The sequence below is a fragment of the Elaeis guineensis genome, chromosome 1, assembly GCF_000442705.2.
Source record: "Elaeis guineensis isolate ETL-2024a chromosome 1, EG11, whole genome shotgun sequence".
Classification (NCBI taxonomy): domain Eukaryota; kingdom Viridiplantae; phylum Streptophyta; class Magnoliopsida; order Arecales; family Arecaceae; genus Elaeis; species Elaeis guineensis.
The window spans coordinates 57,307,361-57,334,656 of NC_025993.2; the positions used below are offsets into that span (position 1 = coordinate 57,307,361).

Below are 27,296 nucleotides of genomic sequence, written 5' to 3' on the forward strand. Positions count from 1 at the left end.
GAAGTTTGCCTGTAGCATCCCCGAGGGGTCACTCCGAACACGAACTTCGGCTGGGAGAGGTTTTACACCCAACAATATATATATATATATATATATATACACACACACACACATGTTTAGATGGACATGATTCTTATGGAATTATACGGGAAACTGGGTATCTCATCACCAATTCAAGCTGCAAACAGAACATGCTTAGAAGATGTTTTGAGGATAGTTTTGATTAATTGAATCAAAATATCAAAAGAACTCCACATAATCCATGCAAAATTTTTAAGAATCTAGAAGATTCCTCTTTCTCTCCCCCTCAACTTTTTCATGAGAAGCTATTCCTTGTTCATCTTAAATCAATTTCTACTAACATACTCACTGCTATTTTGTTTTACATTAGTTATTTACATGTTTTGTACCTTCCTAACACAATCTTTATCAAACCAAACCACCTCTCTCCCATCTTCCTTGTACCTTCATTATTGTTTCATAGCATCCAAATCCACTTATTGCTCCACTCTTCCCCCAACTCTCTCCCGCTCTCTCTCTATTACTCTCTTTATGCACACACACATGCATACTTGTTGGCATGACAAAGTTTCGATTGTAAATTATCAACTAGGAAACCCGTGTATTTTAGCAAAGGTCAGTTGTAACCAAAGCATTTGAGTAATTATAGTAGAGGTTCGTCTTGCTTCCTTTCCCTCTAAAAGTGATTAGTCCAGTAAATCGGCTGATCTACCATAGAAACATCCTAATTTAAGTAGGAAACTTAATTCTTATGATCACCACACGATCCTCTACTCCCAATAATAATAAAGATTGCTCAAGATCATGTTGAGTACTTAAGCTTATGGTTTTCAGTACTTTATCTCTGTCTTGTTTACCTCTTGGAGGGAAGAACAGCTCAATTTCCAGTGCTAGGTGACGGAAGAATCATCAAAAAGTTTGGTGATGATTTGAAAGTTTTTATTTATTATGTTGATAATCGATTATTCTTGTAATTTTCTTCAATGATTTTTATTTCACAATCGATTATACTTTAGATACCAGATTCACATGTAGATTAAGGGAAAACTTTAACACTAAATTAATTTTGAATTTGAAAACATTTTTATTTATGTGCTGAGTACAACCGCTAAATAATATTGGCCGTGTCACATGTAAAGGCCATCATAAGATAATAGTAATTAAATAATGACCGGTAAGTAAGTTCATGTTCTTTCTTTTCTTCTTTTTTTTTTTTTTTTTTTTTTGAAAGTAAAGTAAGTTCATGTTATTAAACATACAACACATAAGGGCCATAATTTAAGGGGTGTACGTAAACACCAAGTCTTACTGAGATCTCTTCGTAGGAATATGAAAAAGATTTAAAATGATGAAGAAATCTAAAAATTCAAATGATGCAATTAAATAAATTAATTTTATATTATGTTTATATTGGCGCAAGAGTTAACTAATTCGTTATCAAACCACTCAGATCAGTAGATTAATTTTTAGATTTAAAATATTATTCACCAGTTTATTAGTTTAAATCCTTCCATTTGTTCACGGTGTGATTCTCCCTGACCACCTTGATGTTCTGGACCTGGTCCTAAACACCATTTATCGGTGCGAACGCTGACTTGGACCTCTGTTACAACTGTAACCAAACTAATTTATGCCTTCAAGCAAGACATGCTCAGAGAATTAAGACAACTTCCACATGTCCACGTGTCCTGCACTTTCATCATCAAATTTAATCTCGTGAAAATATTTAGTTAAAATATTAATAAAAAATATCTATGGAGGGTCTTGTTTTTTTTTTTTTGGTAGAAAAAATGGGATCGGAGGGTCTTGTTTAATGCACGAAAGCAAGTGATAATCCTCAAGCTTGACCACTGATCATAATAAAGAGATGTAGATGTGAAATCGTTAATAATCCTCCTCGAAATCATTCCTATTCTCGATCTAATGATCAGCTCCATTTCTAGATTTATTATTGGAACAAAACACTTAATAATATAATTTGACAAATGTTTATGATAAAGTCAAGACAATTTAAATTTTGATTACATCGTCTTTCAGTGCGCGCACTTCCATGCACAGTTTTGCTACTGCATGAGGGATATGATGCACAAAGATGCTGCTTCCCGAAGTATTCAACCTAGACCTCATCACAGCAACGCTGGACGTCATGTGGAAAATTTACCTTGTGGTGCAGTGGTTGATGCATGAATCTGGAAATAAGAGTTAAAATTTATAGACATTATGCCTTGGAAAAGAAGCCAGTCCAATGGAAAGATGGAAAAACGTTTCTTCAAACCAAGGATTCTTGATGCACCGGCAGATGCAAGCTTCTATGTGATCACATTCATATGCACGCTTCTATATTACATTCTGATCAATTCTTTCACGAGCTGAATCCATGAGAAGTCATCTAAACTTCGGAAGTATGTATCAATTTTTTCAAGTTTGACTGATGAACTAATCTATAAAATTTAACAAGACTGAAGCAACAAGAAAGGAAAAATTGCATTACATTCCTCCTCAGAATTTCCTGTTTGTATATTTAAAATCACCCAACGCACCTGTCCTTTCAGGTTCATTTATCGTAGACCCTGATAAACTTAAAAACCCAAGGAATCCAATTTAGGAATTCCAAAATGATAGGTTCATAACATGACAGCAACAAATATGTAATGAGGCCAAAATACACCAGCTTCAGATACAAAAAACTGTCAAGCTGGAACATTCACATGGATCTATAGGATCCTCTCACAAATTAAAGATTTGGACTGGCCAGCTGCATTTTTGGCCATCCGAGCTAATCCCTGTTGTCTCCATGGAAATGTCTATGCTGCGGTGTGCTGAAGAGCGGACAATGCTAATGCGGGACCTAATCCTCACTGCAGGACGCCCCTCAGTGCCAACAGATGCAGCTAAGTTAGGGATAGATTTATCTGATTGCATCACAATTGGTTCACGGAACGTCAAGATGGTTTGAGACCAGTGAGTTCCTGGAGAATAAGGTGATGTGGAGAGGACTGTGGGCATCTCTTTACAGAATCTGCTGGTGAAACCTGTCTCGAACCACAGAACAATTCCATAACACCATATCCCCAAAGTTGAAGCCGTTGAATCACCTTGAAAGTCAGATCTCAGCTTCAACTCGAAGCTTGCAGTGAAATCCATGTCATCTGGCTTCATGGTCGCCAAGTCAAATGACTGAAACCGAAAATAATGACAAGAGTACGGTCATGTTCACCTCTAGTTTACACACTCCACAAATTAATGAGTTCTGAGGAACAACATGGAAGCTTGAAAAACTGGAAAATGATTTCATTTCTGCTCTTATTGTGTTTGTGAAGTTTATCAGAAAGGTATGTGCAAGAAGTAAGAGTAGAAGAGGCTCCAATATCTCAGTTACAATATGGGAAGACCAGGAAACCTCTGAAAGCCTCAATAAAAGTGGTTAGAAAGATTGAACTAATGGCGGATATGGCCTGAAAATCAGAGTGAACAGGAGATAGGGCTACGAGATCAGAAAGAACCATATTGGGTAAAGATCCCAGTTATTACAAGACCTTGACACTGCACCAACGTGTCAACCTAGATTGACAAACATTACAAGGAAAATGGTTCAAATCAACATACAGTTTATATTGCAAATATCTTCCCATATGGTCTTGCAGGCCATGCAGAATAAATTGTTTAAATTTAATGCAAGAAAAAAAGAAGTTAGAAAATAGGATCTGGCACAGAAATACCATCAAGAAACATTTTCTCCTTCACATGATAACTTTGAACAGTATTATATGAAAGAGGGTGAGTTACCTGGAGTACAGCTGACGCTGTGATGATATCTTGATCATCGACTATATCAACAATCGGAACACGAGAAGCATCCTCTACAACTTCCTTGCCAACGCAAGACATATTGAAACCATACACATTTTCCCAAAATGGAATGCTGGTTCCACCTCTTCCAAATCCAGCCACGAACTAAAAGATAAATCATACAAGATAATAGCTCAAGTGGCTTGAAAGTACACAAAAGGTTAAAAATAATAGAATTTAGTGGCCTTACAATGGTTGCAGTATCTGGAAGAATTGCCCCACCAGGTTTCAACCAATGATCACGGGCATAAAGAACTGAACTGAGCATCGATTCATATAATAGGCAATAGCCCATCCACTCGCTCACTAACACATCAATGCTATGAGGTGGAACTTGTATATGTTGGTCAAGCTCTTCAACCATGCATCGCACTACTTTTATTTTTCCCAAACACTGTTTTTCATCACCTTTCTCTGTCCCCTCTGACAGAAGACCATTATCTTTCACAATCTGTGTTCATTATAAGTCCATGTAAATAAAAATAATAACTAAATTTTTAAATAATCAAGTTAATGGAATTATTACCTGGGTAGCCACAGAAGCCATCTTTGCACTTGCTTCAACAGCAATTACTCTTGAAGCCCCAGCTTGAGCTGCAAAAAGGCTACAACAAGACATTAAGTAAATAAGATGTATAGTTGTTCTACAAGACACGAATAGCTATTTCATGTGATAGGGAAAAATGTTTACTTCCTAAGTAAATGTCCCTTACTCAGTAGCAAAATGCCTAGGGATATGTTGATTCAATAGGCAAATTCAGTTTATGCAAAAATTAATGGGTACAGGATGAATCAAGTGTAAGTGTCAATTGCATAATCTAACAATGAAAAGTACAAGGACCACCATATAGGTTAAGTAAAAAAAGCATTGATATCAGTAAGGATTCTCCAAAGCTAAAAACAAAGAGTTGAGAATTGTTGACTATGTTAATGTTTCCTTCTGGGTTCAAAAATCAAATTCACTAATCAACTTGAATCATGTTGCCATCAGGTTAAAACATACAATCATAAATCACTTGTTTTGTTGAGTAACAACAATATATCTTTTTCAAACAGCAAACTAATGACAGATAAAATTAATCAGTTTCTCAAACACATATTTGAGTTACCTAAATAGAAATGAATTGAACCACGTTACAGACAGACTGTCCTTGCAGAAATAAGTAGAATAGCAAAGCATGACATGGAGAACCAAAACCAGTTTAGGCTGTCACCCAACAGCTTTTGCATTTAGAGAAATAGGGGCTAACTTTGACATGCACACCAGTGCAATTTTGAGTTAATTCTGCTTTTCCACTTGAGCTTGTTTTGTAAGTTTAACTTGCTTATTGGTGATTATCATCATTCAAGTATTCAACTTCGATACAAACAAGCTAGAGAAGTCAGCAGATAAGCAGTTGCAGACCATTTCCAAATATATTAGAATCCTCTATTTTTTGATGCATGCCACAGCTGAGGTGAAGAAGAAAAACAATTCTGATCAAGTCATATTGGTATACTTTTATGCAAATTTGCATAAACAGAAAAGGACCTTTGAAAAAGGTACTGAATAAAGAGTGTTGCCAGAAAGAAGGAAGCTGGCTGGATGATTCTGAACAGACCATGGGAAATATGACTTCTAAGATACAATAAACAGGCAAAATTTGTTGAAGCATATGCAAAATTTGTTGAAGCATATGGAGTTGTGGACATATCTGAAAAAGCAAACCTGAGGAAGAGTGCACGAAAGAAGGAAAAGAAGAGATCGTTGCACACAAGAACCAATTATAGAAGCATGGAGAAGGGCAATTTCTGTAATTACCCCAGATGAGTTGATGTTAAGTAGTGTAGACAATGGTGCTGCATATTTAAAATGTCAGTATTTATGAACCATCATGAAACACACGAGTCTGAAAATTCAACAAATCCTAAACATCTTTGATTAATTGCAACGTAATGTGCATGAACCTGAGTATGAATTTCATTGAAAACATAAGTTTATAAAGACTTGAAACAAATAACAAAATAAATAAATGTCTACAATAGGTTTACTTCATCCATCTGTGGGGGTGGAAGCAAGACACTAATGTGCCTAGCTAAGACAAGCCCACTGGACCAAAATTCAGGTCTGAGAGCAATTCAAACATTAGGTGACTGCAAGAGAAGTACATGTGCAACATAGGCAAATTAAGTGATAATTAGATGATATTAATGATGTCGATGATGTACCAATATGTCAAGTAAAAGGAATACAGTGATTAGTTGCAAAGGTTGGTTTAAATATTGATAACAATCACAAAAATCAACATCAACGACAATAATCTTCATGGTGATAATGGGTGTTACAATGGATATGTAGTGTTGTATATACTATTATGGTGCCCTATAAGTTAATCATAACATAAAGATGCCCTTCAAATAGTTGAGCAGTTCCTATAATTTAATCATAAGACTAAAGATGCTCTTGAAATAGTTGAGCAATACAAAATGACAGTATTCCCAGTACTCCCCTATGTCGCAGAGAGGAAGCAAATTACTTAAGTAGTATAGTTTTGGAAGCACTAACAGATACCCTTGCTCGGTATTGGTGGACACATCCATAATAACTATGGGTACAAAAGGCCATAAATAATTAGAATCCCCCATAAACAAACTCCCATTTATCTATGGGCATGCACATAAATATCATTTCACAGATACCTTGATGGACAATGTCACGATAGCAATTATAATGGTCATTACCCACCTGATTCCCATGGGGAAGAGTGATAATGAGATGTCACCAATATTTCATAGGTATATGCATCTGTCGTATGTGAATTATAACAACCATGCCTTCTACTGCTAACTACTTAATTTTCATCATCAACATAATTTTGCAATTCCATATAACCTGAAAATATTCCTGCAATTTTATGGATATACTTTTGGTTTAGGCTCACATATGCTTGCACTGACTTGAATATTTAATGAAATATTTTATCTAGAACTTGTTTCCCAACAGTATTTCTATGTTTTTTTAAAAAAACTTTTATAAGGAAAAAAAATCACTTGTAGTAATCCTAGAGGTTTTCTACCAATAAGTTTCTAGAAAAAAGAAGTAAACTTGATATTTAGTCTAACAAAGAAGTTACATTTTAATGTTAACAAAAATCTTCTATTTGTTGGGCAAGTCCTTGGCTTGAATTTAGTCTCTTACTCAAAAGGCCACATATTATGCTTTCAGGTCCTCTCTGATGCATATCAATTTCCACTTCCCACCAATAGGCTTCTTAAGTAGCCCAATGCACTTAAATGGAATACCACAGACTTACATGTGCTGATCAAGTAAAAGGAAAAGAACACGTCAGTAAATTTGTTGGCTGGGTCTTTGATAGATGAGTTTCTTTCTTAGGCAATGACAAGCTTGGGTGCTCCTTACAATTCATGAAACATAGACCAATATCTACATGGTTCAAAAGTTATGAAAAATGACATTGCCACCCAATGGTGAGTAAACAATTTCAGATTTAGGACTGACAAATTACCACTTATAATTATCTAATAATATTTTTGACTTAATGACTTAAAATTTGGAGTACAGATGTACAATGACAACATACATAGGAAGCAGTGTGTTAATGAAACCTATTAGGTCTAGTGTAGCATTTTTATCAACAATATTTTAGATAATAACAAAAAAAACAAACATTTAGGATATTTTCCATACAATGGAGAAGAATCACTGAGCTTAGAAAAGGACATGTTACTAAGCAATTGGGTCATCAACCTGCACTTGCAACTTATAAAATTTCAAAGAGTTCGGCATTTCACATTTGCACAAGCAATTACATAATTACAATTTTTCACCATCCAATAAATCAAGGCTGCAATATCCCAACAAACTAAGAAAATGATATATTAGTAAGCAACTGGGTCATCAACCTGCACTTGCAAGTTATAAAAATTCAAAGAGATGTATTTCATATTTGCACATGCAATTACATAATTACACTTTCCACCATCCAATTTTGAATCAGGGTTGCAATATCACCAACAAACTAAGAAAAGCAATTCAATTTTACCTCAATATTCCTGTGCCACAACCTACATCCAAAACAGTTGCTTGATTCATGAGACAAGGATTCTTTAAAAGTGCTCCTCTATAAGCATCCATTCTCACCTGAACAGTTGATATACAATAAGTTAATTTCCAAACTACAATACAGAATACAATTTAAAAAATATATATATGTACATGGACTCATGAATTCCTGATGCAACGAGTTTCACATAAAAGTACTCTACATATATAGTGATCCACATTAAATGGTGTAAATATTTTCAAACATCATATACCTTGTCACTAAGCATCTCTCTATGAATGCCGAAGGAACCATAAGCTCCAAAATAGTTTTCATTTACATCCTTAATTTCCCTTGCAGTAACATTAGCAACAGAAAATCTTAGCTGCTTATCTTTCCTCCTTTGGTGAAATGGCCTGAAGTTCTCTTCCATAAGAATGCCATTGGTCTTCATTTTATCAAAATGACAGGCCATATTCTCTGCATGGTCCTGCTTATTTCCGATGTTCTGAACAATATTAAGCTCAGAGCTGCTATCCTTTAAGATTTCCTGACTATCATTGCAAAGTTCACCAAAATCTTCATTGCTAACCAGCTCCCTCATAAGCTCCTCTTTATCTATCAATACATTATAATCTTCATCATCCTCATCAGCAGCAAAACTATGCAGAAGTGGATCATCTGCCATAAATGGTTTTAGATATACATCATCTTCCCAAAGAAATTTCCCACCCTTCTCATAACTAACTGCTGCATGCAAATGGTTCTGAAGATCTTTACTGCACTCAAAGGTGAGACCACAACTCCAACATTTGTTCTTCACAACCTGGTAATGAACAAGAATAGGAGAATAATCAGCATCCTAATTTTCTTTTCAATATTCTATGTTATCTCTTTCTTTTTTGCGCTAAGCTTCTTAGTATCATAAAATCACCATGCAACCTGTTGTTAGACTTGAATCAAATATTTCATCAGATAAAGAATTTTCTTAAAGAATGCACAGAGGCTTGCTTTAAGAAGTGGATTTTGAAGAGTAACCCCTCCGAAGCTATGGTACATTGTATCACTAAGTAATAGGTGAACCAAAGACACAACTACACTATTACAGTATGTATATATGTATCACTAACTAATAGGTCAACCAAAGACACAACTACATTTTGAAGAAGCATTATAACAAAGGACGACATCAAAAAGATATGGATTCCCCCCAATCTTAGAAACAGACAACGAGAATCCAACCATATATATGCACAGGATTCTCACAAGGTACCTTAGAGACAATATTGCAAGTACCAGACTCAACGCCACTATGTAACTCTGTTTATGGGGCATGTGTAATTAACAATGAGAGTTCCTTAACCAAGCTGCATCAACTCTCCCGAAAGTTTAAAAAACATCAATATACTACATAGAGCCGGTAAAAAGAGATCAAATTTCAGTTACTTCACCATCCAAAATCAATTACATGACATAAGTAATAAATAATAAAAACAAAAAAAAAAAGAAAGCAATAAATCACAGAAAAGCTAATCCTTGGCATAAAAGCACATGTAAGAAAAAAGAATAAAAACGGATAATGCAACTAAACCAAGGAAAAATCCAAACTTTGGTTACATAAAATCACAAGCTATAAAAGAATAAGAACGAATAAAGCAACTAAACCAGTCAAAAATCAAACTTTACATAAAACCACGAGTAATAAAAGAATAAAAACGAAAAAAACAACCAAATCACCCGAAAATTCAAATTTTGGGACAAATCACATCAAATATCCTTCTAGAAACAAATCTCCTAAATATTCTAATGGATTAAACACACAACACCTGAGATCTCACATAGTTGATGAGCTTGAAGGAACCATAGAACTTCAACCCTAAATCTCTGACGATGCCGTGAAAATCGAAGGCGTGATCGGAACTGCAGTGATTAAACAGAGTCTCGGTGGAATCAAATCTCAAGCTGCAGAACAAGCATAGGAATTCGGCAATCGAGTTATCCTCGTCTGACTGCCATGCGTCCCATCCTTCGATCTCTTCTTCTTCTTCTTCTTCTTCTTCTTCTTCTTCTAGTTTCGGTGTTGCTGCTTTGGTCTCCATGCCGACTCTCGCTTTGCTACAACCCTAAACCCTGGACGCGAGGGAGAGACGAGACAAAAAAAGGGCCGAGCCAGCCAAAACAGAGCGGTCTGGTGACTATGGTCTCGGCCGTTCAGGCATTGTAGGCTTGTAGAGTTTTATCCAATTTTTTTTTTTTATTTTAATCAGATGAATTAATTAATGAATATGAAAACAAGTATGTTAATGAAATGTGTTGGTGCAGAATTCCATCGATGTCGAAGAAGCTAAAGTCAAAGGATTACGACTGCCGTCGGAACCTACAAGAAAAGTCTAAATCGAAGTTGGGGGTGCTCCGACAAGACCCTCCGACGCTCCAGTCAGTACTCTACTTCAACAGAAATAGAGTACTCGAATGGGATTTTAGCAGAGTATCTGAGGAGTCTCTTTTATAGATGGGAGAGCGTAATCGATTGTGAAGGAACCAGATTTAGGGTTTCAGGATTAGATCTTGAAACTTTTTCAAGATCATACAGCGGAAGACTAAAATAAATTAAAATTTATTTTCTAAAACCAGAGAATCCCTAAATCTAAGATCCTATTACATGATTATTACATAGCATTAAATCAGAAATTAAAATATATAAATATAGCATAAACTACATGTTGATCATATCAACATGTTTCTATACTACGTCTAATGTATGTATTAAACAATAGATCAGATCTATTACCTTGCAAGTTAGACATTCTAACCTCACTGATCCGGGCTTAAGGTTGATGTTGCAAGCCGCACACGCGTCCGGCCTCTAGGAGTCGTCCACACGAGCCCACGAATCTCGATCAGAAGTCCTGCTTCAGGAAATCAGCACAATATGCTAGTACTACGCTGATCCTTCTTTGATGGTTGATCAGGTGCCTCCTTCTTCTTAATTTGGACTCTTCCAAAGATGGAAAGTAAAAGGAGGAGTTTCAGATCTGAGATGCTCTCAGGAAACTCAAGATGGAGGGAGGAAAGATATGAAAACAAATAACCCTAGAAGAAGACCCTCTTCTTCTTCTCGTTTCTCTCTCTAGACACCCTAACTTGTGTCTTTTATATCTCCACGACCCAAAGGTCTTTCTCTCTGATTTTTGGATGGCTCAAAGGTCTCTCAAATCTCTATCTTCTTCTAAAATTTCACGAAGAAACTCGTTTTATACAGAGAGATATGATAGAGTCCTTGTCTAGGTCAAATACCTAGTCAAGGCTTATCCAAACATGGTAAGTTAAGGGGCGCCCAACTCTTGAGCACCTCCTCCATATTTTCATGCATGGATCACCAGCAAAGGGTGCACAATTTGTACCCTAAAATCCACAAAAATTTCAAAAAAAATTTGGATAAATTCGGTGCAAAATTGAAAGAGTTTTGGATTTCTAAAACTCTATCTCATAGAATTCGAAATCCAAACTTATTTCTTTTTGATTTGATCCAAACCACCTTCCATGTAAGAAAGAAGAGAGGAAACCTTTTGTAAACGTGGGAGAGACCTGGGAGAGGGCTTTTGTCGCACAAAATAAGTGAAGATTGACGTTGAATAAGAGAGAGGGCGTGGGGAAGGCTTATGTGGCGCAAGGTGGAATCCTAGTTTTACTAGGATTCTATCTTATGACTTGTTTTAATTTGGTTTCCCCAACCAAATCAAACCAAAATTAGATCAACCTAATTAAAATAGGTCTTAACCCAATTAAGAATCTAATTTAATCAGATTAAATTAGATTTAAATCTGATTTAATTTTTTAATCAAATTAGAAATTAGATTGACCCAAGTCCTAGTTGAACTAGGACTAGTTTTTCCTTGCACTTGGCTTATCCAATAAACCAATTGGACTTGATTCAATCAAGTCCAAATAAATCTAATTAAATCATATTTAATTAGACTTAATCTCAGCCCATTAGCTTAATCAAATTAAGCCAATTAGTAATCAAATTGCTAATCGATCCTCCTGCAATACTTGCACTGGGTTAAATGTCAATCGTATTGATCATTTAACCCTAGAACGATTCTTAATCGTTGATCAACCATCCGATCGGATCATGAACTCTAATATGTGTGACCTCATAGGTCCGAACCTAAGCTGGTAGTACAGAAATAAATTTCTGTACCAATCGAAGTGACCATCTAGCAATGGTACCCGACGACCGGATAGGTCGAATGTGTAGAACAACATCCTTAGAACCCATGCGGATATAGTTTTCATATAATTCATCCCCTTGACCAAAATGATCATAGGACACCCCAGAGTTCAACTGTCAACTCTGATCAGGTTGTCCATATTGTATTTCAAAATATCAAATCCATCTGATGGATTATCCTGGCCAAGGTTTTGCTAAATTGAAATACAGCGACTCATTCTTCTCCAACTCTTGGAGTGGTCAATCCCATCTCGATCACACTCTGACTTCGCAAGTACTTGACTGTGCCCAAAAGCCTTCCGTCCCTGAATTAGAAATTCAGTTAGCCCAGTACCAAAGCACAGTGAGTTGCTTGCAAGTCACTGAGGCGATCTCAGGTCTAAGGGACACTTATACCTATATCCCATCAAAGACATTCTCGACAGCAGAACGCTCTGGAGTTGGTCACGTTCAATGATGATGTACCCTTACATCTCACCTGTATGCCATACCAGTATCTCCACACTCTTTGGTTAAGAGGACAACCAACCCATATGGCCTACAGTGACCTATGCTCGATAGAAGCTGTTGTCTTTATTAACAGCCTATCATTTGATCGTGAACTGTTTTAAGGACTAATCGATAAATCCTTTCTTTATCGAATCTAAATAGTCCTAAGGACTTTATCATAACAACGGAGTTCATTAGAAGATGAAAGCTTATGATGAAAATGCCAAATATATTTTATTTATTAACAAATCAATTACAATACTTGGTTGCTCAACCGTCAACAGCTTGACGATTGGCTTTTTGGGACACATTTTCCAACAACTCTCACTTGTCCTAAAGCCACTCGGCACAGTATCTAATACCCATCTTCGACTTGTGGTTGTCAAACTCCTTTATCGCCAGGGCTTTAGTGAAGTGGTCGATCAGGTTCTCCTTTCCGTCGATCTTCTGAAGGTCGACGTCACCTCGATCCACGATCTCTCAGACCAGGTGGAAGCGGCGCAAGATGTGCTTCATCCGCTGATGTGCTTTGGGTTCCTTCGCCTGAGCTATGGCACCAGTGCTGTCGTAGTAGAGCAGGACTGGACCATCGAGGGAGGGTGCTACTCCGAGCTCATTGATGAATTTTCTCAGCCACACAGCTTCCTTCCCGGCATCCGATGCTGTGATGTACTCCACTTCACAAACAGAGTCTGCCACAGTATGCTGCTTGGAACTCTTCCAGCAGATGGCTCCACCATTCAGAGTAAAGATATAACCCGACACGCTCCTGCTGTCATCATGGTCAGATTGGAAGCTGGAGTCTGTGAACCCCACAAGTTTCAGATCTGACTTGCCATAAACCAACCATTGGTCCTTAGTATTTCTCAAATACTTAAGGATGGCTTTAACCATTTTTCAGTGATTCTCTCCAGGATCAGATTGATATCTACTCACTACTCCTAGTGAGTATGCCACATCTGGTCTTGTACATGTCATGGCGTACATGATAGATCCCACGGCTGAAGCATATGGGACTCTACTCATACGCTCTCTCTCTTCAGGAGTTGTCGGACAATCCTTCTTAGAGAGAGAAATTCCTTGGCCTATTGGTAGATAGCCCTTTTTGGAATTCTCCATGCTGAATCTCTTCAGCACAGTGTCTATGTACATGGACTGGGATAACCCAAGCATCCTTTTAGATCTATCCCTATAGATCTTCATCCCTAGGATGTAGGATGCTTCACCCAAGTCTTTCATGGAGAACTGTGATGACAACCAAACTTTTATTCCCTGTAGTGCGGGGATGTCATTCCCGATTAAGAGAATGTCATCCACGTACAAGACAAGGAATACCACAACTAGACCATTTGCCTATTTATAGATGTAGGGCTCTTCTCCATTCTTAATGAAGCCATACGTTTTGATCACCTTATCAAAATGCATGTTCCAACTCTGAGAAGCTTACTTCAATCCATAAATGGATCTCTGAAGCTTGCACACCTTGGACTTATCTGTGGATGTAAACCCCTCAGGTTGTATCATATACACCTCTTCGGTCAGCTCTCCATTCAGGAAAGCTGTCTTTACATCCATCTACCAGATCTCATAATCCAGATCGGCAGCTATTGCAAGCATTATCCGAATGGATTTGAGTATTGCCACAGGAGAAAACATCTCGTCATAGTCAATACCATAACGTTGACGATACCCCTTGGCAACCAGACGGGCTTTATAGGTCTCCACCTTTCCATCTGCGCCTCTCTTCCTTTTGAAGACCAATTTACACCCAATGGGTTTAACCCCTTCAGGTGGGTCAACCAATGTCCATACATTGTTGACTTTCATGGACTCTATTTCGGATTTCATGGCTTCAAGCCATTTCTCAGAATCAGATCTCTGCATTACATCCATATAGGTGATCGAATTCTCATTATTCTCATCAAGTTCGATGGGATCACCATCCCGGACCAAGAAACTGTAGTATCTGTCCAGCTGACGCGGTACTCTACCAGATCGCCTTAATGGTGCAGGTACATTGGGCTCCGAATATGATCTAATCATATCAGACTCAGGTTCAACTATTGGTGTCGGTCCATCTACCTGTTGAACTTCATCAAGTTCAATCTTAGAGGCAACGGTTTCTTTACCAAGGAACTCTTTTTCTAAAAAGATTGCCTTAAGGCTGACGAACACCTTTTGTTCATCAGCATGGTAGAAAAAATATCCTTTTATCTCTTTGGGGTACCCTATGAATGAGCATTTGTCAGACATAGGTCCAAGTTTGTCTGTGACTAATCGTTTGACATAGGCCGGGCACCCCCAGACCCTAAGGTGTGAAAGTGCTGGCTTACGTCCCATCCATATCTCATATGGAGTCTTAATTACAGACTTGGAACCTTATTTAATAGATAATATGCCGATTCGAGTGCATATCCCCAGAAGAATATCGACAAGCTAGCAAAACCCATCATAGATCAGACCATGTCTAACAGAGTCCGATTCCTCCTTTCAGACACACCATTATGCTGTGGTGTTCCTGGAGGAGTCCATTGGAAGAGAATCCCATTCTCTCCTAGATATGTGAGAAATTCACTAGAAAGGTATTCTCCTCCTCGATCAAATCGAAGAGTTTTAATACTCTTCCCAGTTTGTTTTTCTACTTCACTTCGGAATCGTTTGAACATTTCAAATGAATCCGACTTATGTTTCATCAGATAGACATATCCATATCGGGATAGATCATCCGTAAAAATTATGAAGTAGAAATATCCACCTCTAGCACTGGTGCTCATGGGCCCGCATACATCAGTATGTACTAGGCCCAAGAGCTTAGTAGCTCTTTCACCTTTTCCAGTAAAAGGTGACTTGATCATTTTACCAAGAAGGCAGGACTCACAGGTTGGAAGTGATTCACAATCACTGACTTCGAGGATTTCCTCTTGAGTCAACCTGTTTATTCTGTTCTTGTTTATATGACCTAGCCTACAGTGCCATAAGTAGATACTATCTAATCTAGGATGCTTGCCAGTTGAATAGACTCTTATCGGGCTTGATCTTTTTGGTCTGGCTCTGCACTGATGTCCCAGCCTGAACTTGCACCTTCTTCACTTTCTTCTTCTTGTTCTTCTTTCCTTTCTTAAAAGGTCGAGAACCAGAAGACGAACCTCCCACTAAGTTCACCGACTCCTTGTAAAGTTGGTGATCCTTCTCAAAGTTCTGAAGCAACCCCAGTAACCCGTAGTAGTTCTCTTCAGGCTTTGTCATTCTATAATGAGTGAGGAATGGGAGATAAGACTTGGGCAGCGAGTTCAGTATTGCATCTTTCCCAAGCTGCTCATGCAAGGGAAAGCCGAGCTTGCTCAATCTTTCCATCAGCTCGATCATGTACAATACATGATCAGTGACAGAGGCACCATCCCATATTTTGGCGTTGAAGATGGCACAACTAGTCTTGTACCTCTCTACGTCATCGGGTGTGTCAAAGGTATCCTCCAACACTAGAAGCATGTCCTTTGGCTGAGCCATCTCGAATCTGCGACTGAACTCGTCGCTCATGATAGCCAGCATGATACAGCGCACTGTGGTCCGATCACTGAGCCACTTCTGGTAAGTGTCTCTGACTGTTCCATGTGCATTGGCAGTTGGCTCCTCAGGTGCAGGATCTATTATCACATATAGGATCCGTTCATGCTCCAGGACTATCTTCAACTTTCGGTACCAGCTACCGAAGTTGGATCCCACCAACTTATCATTGTCCAACAATGATCGGAGTGACAGGGAAGTGGCCATATTTGCACAAAGGAGAACCATAACCTAATTAGTAATTGATTCATTAAATCTAAAGATTTGAACTTTAATCAAAAGGTTTCTCCCACTATTTTATTCGAATTGGTAGCCTCTACCTCCAATTTGAGGAATTACCCTAATTCCTTAGTGGGTACTAGAATCCACTTAGACTGCACACAAGCCCAACTTTGGTTGGCCAATCCATGTACATCTAAGGGTAGGTTCATAACCAATTATTTCTCTAAACAATTTCTAGTAATTTTAATTTTGCCCCAGAAACCTAATCAGTAGGCTTTGACCTCCACTGTAAGGATCCGGTTAGGTCCAACCATTAACATGATCACACTTGGTGTATCTAACCAACGAATGATTAAGCCCAACTTTGGTTGGCTCACCTAACCACCATTAGAGAGACACTTCCAAGTCATCATATGATGAGTGATAATTCTATTAGTCAACAAGCACCAGGCCTTTGGGTCTGCAATGATTATTGAGTTAATGGACTCATTATCAAACACCTTAATGGGAGGCTATGACTCAGTTATCTCTATAACTTAGTCATTTTAAGGACCTAATAATTTTAAAAAATTTAAATAATATAGAGGATGAGGTCAGATGAACCAGCTTATCATGATCCTCCTACTGGCTTCACCAAGTCAGCTTAAGGGAGACCACTAAAAAGGGCTGGTCTAGGAGCACCTAAATTAGTCACACTGATTTACCTAGCTGACATGGGTCAGCTCGAATAGTCAAGTGATCCAATCAAAACATAATTTCACCAAGAGGCCAGATAAGTTCGATCAGTGGGAGGGTCTGTCAAAGCTTGCCTTAGACACCATCAGAAATGGCCAGGTAAACGGGCTCCCAATTAAAAACCACCGGTCTGGTTTACCTTAGACACCAACTGGTTTAATTAATTTTGATTAGATCAACCTAACAGTTCATGCTAGACCGCTTAGCCAAGAATCAAGTCCATTTGGTTCTCGTTAAAGACATAGACTTGACCAACTACAACTATTGTAATTGATCTAGAGAATCCTTGACCTAATCTAAGACAATAATTGATTATATTTAGTCAATTCTCTAATTAAGTCCATCTTTAATCTAACCATAGGTCTAACCCAATTAATGGACCTAATTCTCACTAACCCATTAACCCAATGTGTTATGATTTGTGTCTTAGGTTCTTCAATTCACAATCCTAGAACCTAATCAAACAACTTCTTAATTCTTAATTAAGTTTTGGGCTGAGGGTTGGGTTCGGCTTTTCAAAAAATAATTTTTATATTTGTAAAATAATTTTATAATATGATTCCACCAACCATATTGCATGTTTGATTTATAATCAAGATACAAGTGAAATAAACATGAAACTACTTTAGATCTAATCTAAACAGGTTCATGTAATTGAAATAATTTCAACTTTAAATAATTTTTTTCCACAAAAATTATTAACAAAGAGATTTTATTTCAGATTTAAATATCTTTTAAATCTAATAAATCATAAATTTAATCTAGATCATATCTAATAAATTTATGATTAAAGCTAGATCTACACAAACTAGGACAACCTTTGCACTGTAAGGGGTAAACCTTACAGCAGGACAACCTTACAGTTTGTGATTGATCTAAAATTTTAATTTCAGATTTAATAATTAGATTATAAATTAGATTTAATCTAAAAAATAATCTAAGCATGTATAAATAATCATTTAATAAAGAACCTAGGCTCTGATACCAATTGTAGGAACCAGATCTAGGGTTTCAGGGTTAGATCTTGAAACTTTTTCAAGATCATACAGCGGAAGACTAAAATAAATCAAAATTTATTTTTTAAAATTAGAGAATCTCTAGATCTAAGATCCTATTACATAATTATTACATAGCATTAAATCAAAAATTAAAATATATAAATATAGCATAAACTACATGTTGATCATATCAACATGTTTCTATACTACATCTAATGTATGTATTAAACAATAGATCAGATCTATTCCCTTGCAAGTTAGACATTCTAACCTCACTGATCCGGGCTTAAGGTTGATGTTGCAAGCCGCACACACGTCCGGCCTCTAGGAGTCGTCCACACGAGCCCACGAATCTCGATCAGAAGTCCTGCTTCAGAAAATCAGCACAGTGTGCTAGTACTGCGCTGATCCTTCTTTGATGGTTGATCAGGTGCCTCCTTCTTCTTGATTTGGACTCTTCCAAAGATGGAAAGTAAAAGGAGGAGTTTTAAATCTGAGACACTCTCAGAAAACTCAAGATGGAGGGAGGAAAGATATGAAAACAAATAACCCTAGAAGAAGACCCTCTTCTTCTTCTCGTTTCTCTCTCTAGATACCCTAACTTGTATCTTTTATATCTCTATGACCCAAAGGTATTTTTCTCTAATTTTTGGATGGCTCAAATGTCTCTCAAATCTCTATCGTTTTCTAAAATTTCACAAAGAAACTCATTTTATACAGAGAGATATGATAGAGTCCTTGTCTAGGTCAAATACCTAGTCAAGGCTTATCCAAACATGGCAAGTTAAGGGGTGCCCAACTCTTGAGCACCTCCTCCATATTTTCATGCATGGATCACCAGCAAAGGGTGCATAATGTGTACCCTAAAATCTATAAAAATTCCAAAAAAAATTTGAATAAATTCAGTGCAAAATTGAAAGAGTTTTGGATTTCTAAAACTCTATCTTATAGAATTCGAAATCCAAACTTATTCCTTTTTGATTTGATCCAAACCACCTTCCATGTAAGAAAGAAGAGAGAAAACCTTTTGTGAATGTGGGAGAGACCTGGGAGAGGGCTTTTGTCACACAAAATAAGTGGAGATTGGCGTTGAATAACAGAGAGGGCGTGGGGAAGGCTTATGTGGCGCAAGGTGGAATCCTAGTCTTACTAGGATTCTATCTTATGACTTGTTTTAATTTGGTTTCTCAAACCAAATCAAATCAAAATTAGATCAACCTAATTAAAATAAGTTTTAACCTAATTAAGAACTTAATTTAATCAGATTAAATTAGATTTAAATCTGATTTATTTTTTTAATCAAATTAGAAATTAGATTGACCCAAGTCCTAGTTGAACTAGGACTAGTTTTTCTTTGTACTTGGCTTATCCAATAAACCAATTAGACTTGATTCAATCAAGCCCAAAATAAATCTAATTAAATCATATTTAATTAGACTTAATCTCAGCCCATTGGTTTAATCAAATTAAGCCAATTAGCAATCGAATTGCTAATCGATCCTTCTGCAATACTTACACTGGGTTAAATGTCAATCGTATTGATCATTTAACCCTAGAATGATTCTTAATCATTGATCAACCATCCGATTGGATCATGAACTCTAATGTGTGTGACCTCATAGGTCTGAACCTAAGCTGGTAGCACAAGAATAAATTTTTGTACCAATCGAAGTGACCATCTAGCAATGGTACCCGACGACCGGATAGGTCGAATGTGTAGAACAACATCCTTAGAACCCATGCGGATATAGTTTTCATATAATTCATCCCCTTGACCAAAATGATCATAGGACACCCCAGAGTTCCACTGTCAACTCTGATCAGGTTGTCCACATTGTATTTCAAAATATCAAATCCATCTGATGGATTACCCTGGCCAAGGTTTTGCTAAATTGAAATACAGCGACTCATTCTTCTCCAACTCTTGGACTGGTCAATCTCATCTCGATCACACTCTGACTTTGCAAGTACTTGACTGTGCCCAGAAGCCTTCCATCCCTGAATTAGAAATTCAGTTAGTTCAGTACCAAAGCACAGTAAGTTGCTTGCAAGTCACTGAGGCGATCTCAGGTCTAAGAGATACTTATACCTATATCCCATCAAAGATATTCTCGACAGCAGAATGCTCTAGAGTTGGTCACGTTCAATGATGATGTACCCTTACATCTCACCTGTATGCCATACCAATGTCTCCACACTCTTTGGTTAAGAGGACAACCAACCCATATGGCCTACAGCGACCTATGCTCGATAGAAGCTGTTGTCCTTATTAACAGCCTATCATTTGATCGTGAACTGTTTTAAGGACTAATCGATAAATCCTCTCTTTATCGAATCTAAATAGTCCTAAGGACTTCATCATAACAACGGAGTTCATTAGAAGATGAAAGCTTACGATGAAAATGCCAAATATATTTTATTTATTAACAAATCAATTACAATACTTGGTTGCTCAACCGTCAACAGCTTGACGATTGACTTTTTGGGACACATTTCCCAACAGATTGACAGTGACATCCGTAACTGCCTGGTAGTGGGCCCTTCGGGGCCACGTGGAGTTTGTTACAGAGAGTGGAGTAGTGTCCGTTGTCGTGACTTATCGGAGAGTTCGGGTCGGACGGCTGAAGCTCGGTTGGGACGTCTGGTGGAGCGGAATAGCTCTCTGTCTCAGCAATCTAAGAGAAGCTCAGATGTTTTCAAGGTTGCTGATGGGTTAACTGTTGTTGGGTGCCTTAGGCGTTAATGCTGCAGACGGAAGTCATATGTTGTAGAAGTTCGGACGGTAACTTTCTGTTAGAGAAATCCGACTGGAGTCTGTTTGCTAGAGAAGTCCGTCTGAAATTTGTCTGATGTAGAAGCTTATCTGAAGATTGTCCGCTGGAGAGGTCCGATTGTATGGGAAATCTGGCAGAAGGTCGACCGATAGCAGAATTTGGAAGGCACTATAGAAGGTTGACCGATAGAAAAGTCTGGAAGACGTTGTGAAAGTTCATCCGCTTGAGGAGTCTGGAGGACATTGTGGAAGGTCGACCGCTGGAGGGGTCTGGAGAAAATTTATCCGTTGGAGGGGTCTGGTTGGTACTGTTGAAGTCCGACTGGCGCTGTTGAAGGTTGATGGTTGGAGAGGTATGGAAGACATAGGAGACAGTCGGTCACTATAGAAATTCGGCTGCTGGAGCCCGTCTGTTGTAGAAGTTCATCTGAAATCCATCCGCTGAAGAAGTTCGGATGGAGTTCGATTCTTGCAGAAGTCCGGAAGGAGGCCACTTACTGTAGAAGCTCGGATGGAGATCGGTTGCCGTAGAAGTCCGGATGGAGACCGCTTATTGTAGAAGCTCGACTGAAGTTCGAAAGGCGATTGACCACTGTAGAAACTTGGATGGAGTCTGGTACTGTAGAAATCCGACTACTGGAGCCCGTCCGTTGTAGAAGTTCGTCTGGAATCCATCTACTGTAGAAGTTCGGACGGAGTTTGGTTCTTGCAGAAGTCTGGAAGGAGGCCGCTTACTATAGAAGCTCGGATGGAGACCGATTGCCGTCGAAGCCCAGATGAAAATCGCTTATTGTAGAAGCTCGGCTGAAGTTCGGAAGGCAGTTGACTACTGTAGAAACTTGGATGGAGTCTGGTTACTGTAGAAATCCGGCTGCTGGAGTCCGTCCGTTGTAGAAGTTCGTCTGGAATCCATCTGCTGTAGAAGTTCGGACGGAGTCCGGTTCTTGCAGAAGTTCGGAAAGAGGTCGCTTACTGTAGAAGCTCGGATGGCCGGGGGGGTTCAGAAAGATGCCGCACAAGGTCAGAAGTCGGAAGAATTCTGGGGGGGTTGGCCTCTTACAAACTTCGGCTGGGATTATTTTATACCCAACACTAGTCCCCCTACTTTCGAGTTCGGATTTTGAATAAAGAAAGTACAAAGAAATTTTCACAGCCGAAGTTGCCTCCTTTGATTTGAAAATTTAGCTGACCTATGAGCAGCAGGCGGTCAAGGATGCAGAAGTAGAGTCTGAAGTTCTGAAGAAGAGGGTTCGGGAATCGAAGGGCGAAAGCCGGCGGTTTCACCAAATATATCAGGAGATGCTGCTAAGAAAGAAGGAACTAGAAGAAGAAGTTGAGAACTTAAAGTAATCCCTGATAATGGCTAGAACCGAGAGTCCGAAGTCTAAAAAAGCTGAGCTTCCTTAGAGCTTCTTTTACCTTTTGTTCCATGTATTCTTTTCTTTTCTTATTTTTTTTTTTGGCCTTCAAATGCTTTTGTAATGCTCTCTTTACTAATGAAATGAAAAAGAATTTTCTCATTACCTTGTCTATTCTTGCTCTGAGTTGTCATTTACCGAGCTTCTCTTGTCTTTTGTATTATTCGATGTCGATATTGTTTGAAGGTTCCTGATCATCGTCGCATTGATTCGTCTTTTTTGTTCATGACCGAAGGTCTTTTCGAGGCCATTCGAATTTGATGCTTTCTCTCGGTGTTTGAGCTTGGGGTCCGAACTTCCCATTACTTTGAGGAAGTCTATTTTCTCCTGCTAGTGTTGGGTTCCCCCTTAGAGATTGAGAATTTTTGACAAGAGTTTTCTTCCTCGTTGAGACGAAGTCCCTTGTGTCTTAGATATAGTTCATTTTTTTCTTATCTCTAGGGTAGCTCGTCGCTTTTCTTTTTTCTCTCCCTCTTTTTTTTTTTATGTTTGGGCGAGAGTTTTCCCTCAGCTCCTAACGGGGTTGTAGGGGTGTAGGGTTGTAGGGGTGTAGAGGAGCCGTTGAGGAGGCTTTTCCCCTCATCTGGTCTTAAACGATCAGGTCTTCATTTGTATCAGGATAAGGCTCTCCTCCTGCTCCCGACATAGTCAATTTCAGCTCATGTTAGGACGAGATTTTTCTCCTATTCCTAACAGGGCTGTGGGGGCACATAAGGGCCATTGCGAGGGTCTCTCCCCCCATCCGGTCTCTTAATAACTGGATCTTCAACTTTGCTCATGTTAGGATGAGGTTCTCCTCCTGTTCCTGACATGGCTGTGGGGGTGTAGTGAAATTTGAGTGCAGAGGTAAAATGGCAATTTTAAAATTTTTTTAAAATCATTATTTTACAGTAAAAATTATTAATTAATCTAATTAATTAATATGTATTTATCCTACATTAGAATCTAAATATGATATATAGCATGCATGCATTTAAATTTGAAATTCAAATTTCTACAGTAAACAATTTACTGTTATATGTTCAGAACATATTACCTTTGTGTGGGTAGTCGATCGCCGCAATCTGATCACCATTAGGAGGATCTGATCATCACAATGCAGTCACACAGTGTGTCTGGCCTCTGCGGATCGTCCACAAGAAGCTTCCAGTTTGATCGGCTCCTCACGAATGCTAGTTCGTGACTGTACTTTTTTGATGGCCGATGTTGATCGAACTCCTTCGATCGATGTTTGTCGACTCCTCGGATGCTCTGGATCGTCAGCAAAGATGATAAAGAGATTGATGATGCTCCTTCTAAAGTTTGGTGGGTTTACGACACTCGTAGCTCACGTCTCACTTTTCGAACCCTAAGCCAAAACCCTAAGGTACACAAGAAAAGCTTGCGCCCACTTCTCTCTCCTTTTCTCTTCTTTTCTTTTCTTTTCTCATGCAAGAAACCTCTCTCATGCCATCCTTTTTTTGCTCTCCTTTTCTTTTCTTTTCTCATGCAGGAAAGCTCTCTCATGCCATCCTTCTCTCTCAGATGTCTTTTTGCACACACCCTATCTTATCTCCTTTTTAAAACGATGCAAGACCGCATCTTTACAGCATTTTTATCATATGAGAGGATAAAGATAAGTGGTTGCTCATTTGAATTCAAATGTGAAACAACCCATCCTTATCCACTCTGGGTGTGAGAAGAGAAGGGCGTGGGCTCTCTTGTGCGTGGATAATTTTCATGAGAAACCATTTCTCGTGTGGAAGAAGTGGCGCACAAGATAAAAGGTCAGCACAGAGATTTGTTATCCATTCGAATTCAAACATATTTTGAATTTGAATGGCCAACCAATCTCATCCTTATCCATTCAAAATGGTGCACAAAGAAGGGGCGTGGGATGGCTTCTACATGGGAGAAAATTCATGAAAAGTTGTTTCTCGTGAATTCAAATGGGCGCATGAGAAGTGAGGTGGCGCAGGGAGATTAGTTAAGGTGGTTTGAACCTAATTGAGCCAACCTAATCAAAATAGGTTAGGCACAATTAGACTAAGTTAAACCCAACTTAATTAGGCTTAATTAGGCTCAATAAAATCCTAATCAAATTAGGAATTGACTAAGCCCAACCCCTGATCAAATCAGTGACCAAAACACCTTAGCGATTAGGTCAACACTTAACCTAATCGGGTCAAATCCAACTGAATCCAATTCAATTGGACTTGATCCAAAAATAATTACTCAATCAAATGAGTTAATTAGTGATCAAATCACTAATTAAACCTCTCATAAATTCTGAGTCCAAATTCGATGGGCAATCAGGCATCAGAGTCCATCGATATGAAACCCTGATCAAAAAGTCCCAAACCAGTAGGACTCTTGACCCTGATACCCAAAATGTATGGTACTCATGATCAAAGAATCCTGATTCTCGATCACAGAGTCCCAGACATTTAGGACTCTTCATTAGCCATCAGATCAGATAGAAACCTCTAATGTGTGTGATCCCGCAGGTTCGAACCTAAGCCGGAAGCATAGGAATCAATTCCTGTACTAATCGAAGTGACCATCTAGCATTGGTACCCGATGTCCGAATAGGTCGAATAGTCACAATCACAACATTCAGAACCTACGTGAATATGGTTACTGTATAATTCATCCCTTTTGACCCCTGTGTTTAGGATGACTCAGGGTTAAACTGTCAACCCTGATTAGATCATCCGAATCGTGCTCAATTCAAACAGTCCTGTGACTCCTCACTAGGACTACCCTGGCCAAGATTTTGCTAAATTGAAATATGATTGTACACAACTCCTGAACTAGAGTGGTCAATCCCATCTTGACACACTCACCGACAAGTCAAGTACTTGACTACACCCAGCATCCTTCCGTCACTGAATTAGAAATTCAGGTAGTCCAGTGCCTAAGTGTAGTGAGTTGCTTGCAAGTCACTGTGGCGGTCTCAGGTTGGAGGGACAGTTATACCCATATCCCATCGGAGCAAATCTTGACAGCAGAAATAGCTTCAGAGCTGGTCACGTTCAGTGCAGATGTACCCTTACATCTCACCTGTATGCCATACCAGTGTCTCTACACTCCTTGGTTAAGAGGACAACCAACCCATATGGCACACAATGACCTATGCTTGATAAACATTGTCGTTCTTGGTAACAATGTATCATTTGGTCGCGAACAGGTTTAAGGACTAAATGACAAATCTTCCTTTGTCGAGTCTAAATAGTTCTAAGGACTTCACCACAATACAAGAGTTCATTAGAAGATAAAATAATTTGTGATGAAAAATACCAAAATAATTTTTATTTATTTATAATTTATATACTAATACAAAAAAGAGCACAACCATCAACAGGCTGAAAATTGGCTTTGGGACACTATTCTCAACAATCTCCCACTTGGCCTAAAGCCAATCGGTGCAGTATCTAATACCCATCTTTGACTTGAAGTCGTCGAACTCCTTTACCACAATGGCTTTAGTGAATGGGTCGGCCAGGTTCTCCTTCCCGTCGATCTTTTGAAGGTCGACGTCACCTTGATCTACGATTTTCTGAATGAGATGGTAGCGGCGCAGAATATGCTTCGTTCGCTGGTGTGCCTTCGGTTTCTTCGCCTGAGCAATGGCTCTAGAGCTGTCACAGTAGAGCAGAACTGGACCAACGAGGGAGGGTGCTACTCTGAGCTCGGTGATAAATTTTCTTAGCCACACCGCTTCTTTGGCAGCATCTGATACAGCGACATACTCCACCTTGCAAACTGAATCAGCCACTATGTGCTGCTTGGAACTCTTCCAGCAGATGCCCCATCATTAAGGGTAAAAACAAATCTCGACACACTCTTGCTGTCATCGTGATCAGACTGAAAACTAGAGTCTGTAAATCCTATAAGTCTCAAGTCTGATTCACCATAAACAAGCCACTGGTTCTTAGTATTTCTTAAATACTTCAGGATGGTTTTAACAACCTTCCAGTGATTCTCCCCTGGATCAAATTGGTATCTACTCACTACCCCTAGTGAGTATGCCACATCTGGTCGTGTACATGTCATGGCGTACATGATAGATCCTACTGCCGAAGCATATGAAATTTTACCCATACGCTCTCTCTCTTGAGGTGTTGTCGGACAATCCTTTTTCGAGAAAGAAATTCCATGGCCTATCGGTAGATAGCCTTTCTTAAAATTCTCCATGTTGAACCTCTTCAGCATAGTATCAATGTATGTGGACTGGGATAAGCTAAGCAACCTTTTAGATCTATCCCTATAGATCCTCATCCCTAGGATGTAGGAAGCTTCTCCCAGATTCTTCATGGAGAACTGTGACGACAGTCAAATCTTTATTCCCTGTAATGCAGAAACATCATTCCCGATTAAGAGAATGTCATCCACATACAATACAAGAAATACCACTACTGGATCATTAGTCCACTTAGAAATGTAGGGCTCTTCTCCATTCTTAACGAAGCCATATGTCTTGATTGTCCTATCAAAATGTATGTTCCAACTTTGGGATGCCTGCTTAAGTCCATAAATGGACCTCTGTAGCCTACACACCTTAGACTCATCTGTAGATGTGAACCCTTCAGGTTGTATCATATACACCTCTTTGTCCAGCTCTCCATTTAGGAAAGCTATTTTCACATCCATCTGCCAGATTTCATAGTCCAGATGGGCAGCTATTGCAAGCATAATCCGAATGGATTTGAACATTGTCATAGGAGAAAATGTCTCATCATAGTCTATACCATAACGTTGACGATATCCCTTGGCAACCAGACAAACTTTATAGGTTTCCACCTTTCCGTCTTGGCCCCTCTTCCTCTTGAAGACCCACTTACACCCTATGGGTTTTACTCCTTCGGGTGGGTCAACCAATGTCCACACATCGTTGACCTTCATAGACTCCATTTAGGATTTCATGGCCTCTAGCCATTTCTCAGAGTCAGGTCTCTGCATTGCATCCAT

General features: G+C 38.7%; 1 protein-coding gene across 2 annotated transcripts; it reads right to left on the reverse strand.

Annotated features, from left to right (window-relative positions):
- Positions 1-2,481: 2,481 nt before the first annotated feature.
- Positions 2,482-10,113, reverse strand: LOC105036087 (probable protein arginine N-methyltransferase 3). Of its 2 annotated transcripts, none has more exons than XM_010911828.4 (7): positions 9,752-10,113; positions 8,188-8,739; positions 7,914-8,011; positions 4,397-4,475; positions 4,061-4,321; positions 3,808-3,975; positions 2,482-3,198 (listed from the first exon to the last, which is right to left on the reverse strand). In XM_010911828.4, the coding sequence occupies exons 1-7, from the start codon at positions 10,010-10,012 to the stop codon at positions 2,749-2,751; spliced, it is 1,869 nt and encodes a 622-aa protein (XP_010910130.1). In that variant the 5' UTR covers positions 10,013-10,113; the 3' UTR covers positions 2,482-2,748. The 2 variants fall into 2 exon arrangements, with proteins under 2 accessions (XP_010910130.1, XP_010910129.1); XM_010911827.4 differs by having other exon boundaries at positions 9,740-10,113.
- Positions 10,114-27,296: the final 17,183 nt, after the last annotated feature.